Below are 4,165 nucleotides of genomic sequence, written 5' to 3'. Positions count from 1 at the left end.
ATGATGGGGCCCAGAGATGCGTCCAGAGAGAGGGGCGGGGCTGGGACGCAGGCTTGGGAAGAGCCACAACTCAGGAAAGGAGAGCGCTGCTGGAGGCCAGGAAGAACAGGGCCAGGAGGGCATCGAGGGCCAGGCAGGGCTTCTGACCCTGGAGGCTGTGAAGAGAAGCCGGCTGGGCCTCATGAAACCTTGGAGTAAATTCAGCATTTCCAGAAGGTCTCTGACGTTCCATGCACTTGTTGAACTCTTCCAGCCCTGGAGTGGGTGCCCAGAAAAGAGAACCGTTCCCATACTGGTGGGAACTGCCTGCCAGGCGCCTTACCCCGTGGGACTGGCAGACGTGACACAGACAGCAGACACTTCCTCTTCTCTCCAGGACCTTTAACCCAGTGGCCTCTGTGTGAGCTGGGGCTTTAGCCAAGCATCGGGGAGCCAAGACTCGGATATGCGAGCAGTTTCTGCAGGTAACTTTTCTTCATCTTCTTTCTTCCTTTTTAAATAATCAGATTGGTTTTAATTCTTTCTACCCAGTGCATGAACTTACTCTCATTATGAAAAAGTCAAATAATATAGAAGTGTAGAGAAAAAAACACCAGTCCTCAGTCCCTCTGCTGCTCCCAAAATTCCACTTCCCTCCTGCAAGTTGCTAATGTCAAGGTTGACGTTTATCCTTTCAGATTACATATATGTACACACATACATGAATGTCTATTATTTATACCAGGCAGTATGTTTACACAGGGTGTGAAGCCACCTGACTACAGCCGATCCACACAAGGGCACCCTCAGGCATTCTGGCTGGGGCCCACCGGCTCTTGCAGCTGGCACATAGTACAGCTCCATTTGGAGGACTCTCCAACCAGACCAAAAGAGGTAACCCAATTCTCCTTCCCTGCTGGTTCCTTTGCTTCTACCTCCAGTCCAAGCCTTGGTATTCCCATCTGCCCCAAACTAAAGAAGAAAGGTATTTTTTGCAACGATGGTAACAACTAACACATTTTAAAGACTTATTTAGGTATTAAATGCTTTCTTTACATGCTTAATATTTTATCCTCATATTGGTCCTTATGTTGTGTTATTCTCATTCTATGGATGAGCAAAGTGAGGCTTGCAGATGTTAAGTAATTTTCCCAAAGCCACATACTGAGAAGATAGGCCTCAACCTAATTGTGATTTGAAAGTTTGTTTTAACTTTAACATTGTACTGCTTCAAGGTCCCTCTTTGCTTCCGGTAATCAATGTTGTTAATCATGCTGTTTATGAAGCCAAGCCAAATCCACACCATTTACAAACCCAAACTCAGTTCTCCCCAATATTCTGAACCTAGCATCTATTTCGCTCCTTTATGACTGTATCCTTTCAACCATCTGCATTTCTTCTTTGCTCTTGGAATAGTCATTCCAGATGCCATCAGCAAGGGTGCCTCCTTTTTTAGAGAATAATCTAGTCCTTCATTTGCAGTCTTGATTTCTTCTAAGATGTTTACTTGAAATAAAAACACTTTTAAGTCTCAGGATCCAAACAGATTTCTCTCTGCCTGGCCGATTCATTTATAAGCTCCGTGAGAGCAGGCACTGAATCGTACTCACTTTTATGTCCTCATGGCCTAATAGACCTTCAGTAAATGTTGACTGAAGAAATCACTCGATGCCTCTGGCCAGTTACTGGGCAGGCCCAGTCAGATGTTTGAAGATCATTGCAGTGGCTACTTAAGAAACAAAGACTGCTGGACCAACACAAATTACACCAGGTCCAAGGCTGTGTGCCTCAAGGATCTTCTCAGACCAATACCACAGAGCCAAGGAATGGCAGCTGAGACAACAGAGCTCTTCTCAGAAAACCCCGGGCCATGTAGGCTGACACTGAACCTTACCTGTTCCGTCAGTGACATATGGCACCAGAGCAAGGAAGACAGTTTTAAACTGCTTTACTATAGCACAAATTACTGTAGCATTATTTCATACCCTAAAATATGAAAAGAATGTGTTTTCTGTGGATTACATATGTATGTGTAAAAGAAGAAAATAAAACTCAGTATATCACTTTAAAAATGAGTCCTGGTTAAGGAGCATTGCTATGCTTAATACTGGAGTTAAAATGCCAACAGAAATAAATTGTTTAATAAATAGTATATGTCTCACTATTTATTTCCAACTTAGTCACTTGTGATTTTACAGTTGAACTCCCTTGTTGCTCTAGAGATTCCATTTCTACTCTAACATTCCATATTTCAGTGCTTGGATAGTTAATTATTACCATGAAATGTTTTAATCCACTTAATATAATTAAGGGTATAAAATAGTAGACTCTAGAACGGAACTGCTGAGATTCTAATTCCAGCTCCCCAAATATTAATTTATGTGCCCTTGGGGAAGAGACCTACCCCCTCCTTCAATTTTCTCATCCATAAATTAGGCATAATACTCCCTCTCCTATGATGAATGTACTATATGAGTTAGTGTTTGTAAAACAATGGTACCTAGCACATTGTAAGTGCTACATAAGATCAGTAGGGAGTTAGAAAAATACTAAACAAAACTTCACTTTTTTCCACAAATACAGAAAAAAAAAAAAATGGAGTAAAAAGCAGCTCTGTGCTCTTCTTGGAGCTCTCACTGGAACTACAACTCCACAGTCCCAATTCCAAGAAAGATATGTGATGATTCATTCAATAATTTGAAGGCCTACTATGTGCTGAAACTCACCATGAATCAGACACAGCCTCTGCTGGTCAAAGAGCTTACAGTTAGGTTAGAGATCAGAATTTTAATCCACTTTTTCTTACAGATGAGAAAACTGAGGTCCAAAGAAGTTGTGCCTTGCTCAAAGTCACACAGCTGAATAGCACCAGAGGTGAGACCAGAAACTAGGTCTTTCCACAACTCTCAGCTCAGAACTCTTTCCAAAGGGCCACCCACCTATCTGAGCGCCACATCTCAATTTCTATTTGAGACTCTACCTAGCTTTTGTGACTTTCCCATATTTGCACCCACCACTACCATCCTCCCAAACCTGGAGCCTAGGGTTTAGGAAATAAAACATTGAGCACAGAAGAGAAAGTTTCAGGCTGGGCGGTTTGAACCTTCCTCTTAAAGAAAAGGTTGCGCTCTACTCCTTGCGTTAACTCTTCCGGCGCCGGAAAGGCTGAGGCCGTTAAAAAGAAAAAAAAGGAAGAGTGGTCCCACTCTGAACCGATAGAGTGGAGGGCCCGCCTCCTGGTGCAGCAGCATCAATGATAGATAGGGAGTCACTTGTCACAGGGCTGTGGGCGGGGGCCAGGCCCCGCGAGGGCCGCGGGACCGGAGGGTGAGCGCGGCTAAGCGCAGGCTCAGAGGAGACAGCCTGCAGGAGGTGATGGTCAAAGACCCTGGGAGAAGGTGGCCAGTGGGAGGAAAGGTAGTCACTTGGAGACGAGGCAGAGCTGCAGGAAGTGAAGGATTCTGGAGGTGACAGCAAGGAAAGCACACAACTGCGAGGGCTGGCTGAAGCTTCTGTGCGAACACCGGCCGGGTGCGAGCTAGGAAAGGAGGGCAGCGCGCCGGCGCCGCCGGAGGGTCACGCCCGGGCGTGGGGGGAGTGCCATGTCTCGCGAGCGGCACCCCCGCACCGACATCCCCCGCAACCTGAGCTTCATCGCCTCACTGACAGAGCGCGCCTACTACCTCAGCCAGCGGCCCAGCCTCGGGGAGGAGCCAGAGGAGGAACCGAGCGAGGGAGGGACGCGTCTCGGGGCCCGATCCCGAGCTCCAGGTCCCAGTCGGGGGCGCCGGGCTCGTTCTGCGCCCGCCGGAGGCGGGACCCGGGCGCTCCGCAACCACAGCCCCGATACCCGTAAGAGAGTGCGTTTCGCTGACGCGCTGGGGCTGGAGCTGGCAGCCGTGCGCCGCTTCCGCCCGGGAGAGCTGCCCCGGGTGCCCCGCCACGTGCAGGTCCAACTGCAGAGGGACGCCCTCCGCCACTTCGCGCCGTGCCAACCCCGCGCCCGAGGCCTCCAGGTAGGCGGCAGGGGCACTCCGCTTCCCCAGGACTTCCTCAGCTTGGCCTCGGCGGAAGTGTGGGAGTGGATTTACCTAGAAGCACCCATCTCCATTCCCAACCCTGGGCTTGCTCTCTCTCACCCGCTTTGGGGTTCCCTTTGGCGAGTTCCCTAGGCCACTCTCCCTGC

At 48.6% G+C, this 4,165-nt stretch overlaps 1 protein-coding gene across 1 annotated transcript in view; it reads left to right on the top strand.

The window, feature by feature from the left end:
* The first annotated feature begins 32 nt into the window (after nucleotides 1–32).
* PPP1R3E (protein phosphatase 1, regulatory subunit 3E) overlaps nucleotides 33–4,165 on the top strand; it is a 6,094-nt gene continuing 1,961 nt past the window's right edge. The window contains exon 1 of the mRNA XM_010831286.1: nucleotides 33–4,142. Coding sequence (XP_010829588.1) covers nucleotides 3,582–4,142 — 561 coding nt within the window. The 5' untranslated portion in view covers nucleotides 33–3,581. The remainder of the gene's footprint in view (nucleotides 4,143–4,165) is intronic.

Source organism: Bison bison, unplaced genomic scaffold (genome assembly GCF_000754665.1).
Source record: "Bison bison bison isolate TAMUID 2011002044 unplaced genomic scaffold, Bison_UMD1.0 scf7180017864526, whole genome shotgun sequence".
In the NCBI taxonomy this organism is placed as follows: domain Eukaryota; kingdom Metazoa; phylum Chordata; class Mammalia; order Artiodactyla; family Bovidae; genus Bison; species Bison bison.
Note: the sequence above shows the minus strand (reverse complement) of the source record. Positions and strands in the feature narration are given on the sequence as shown.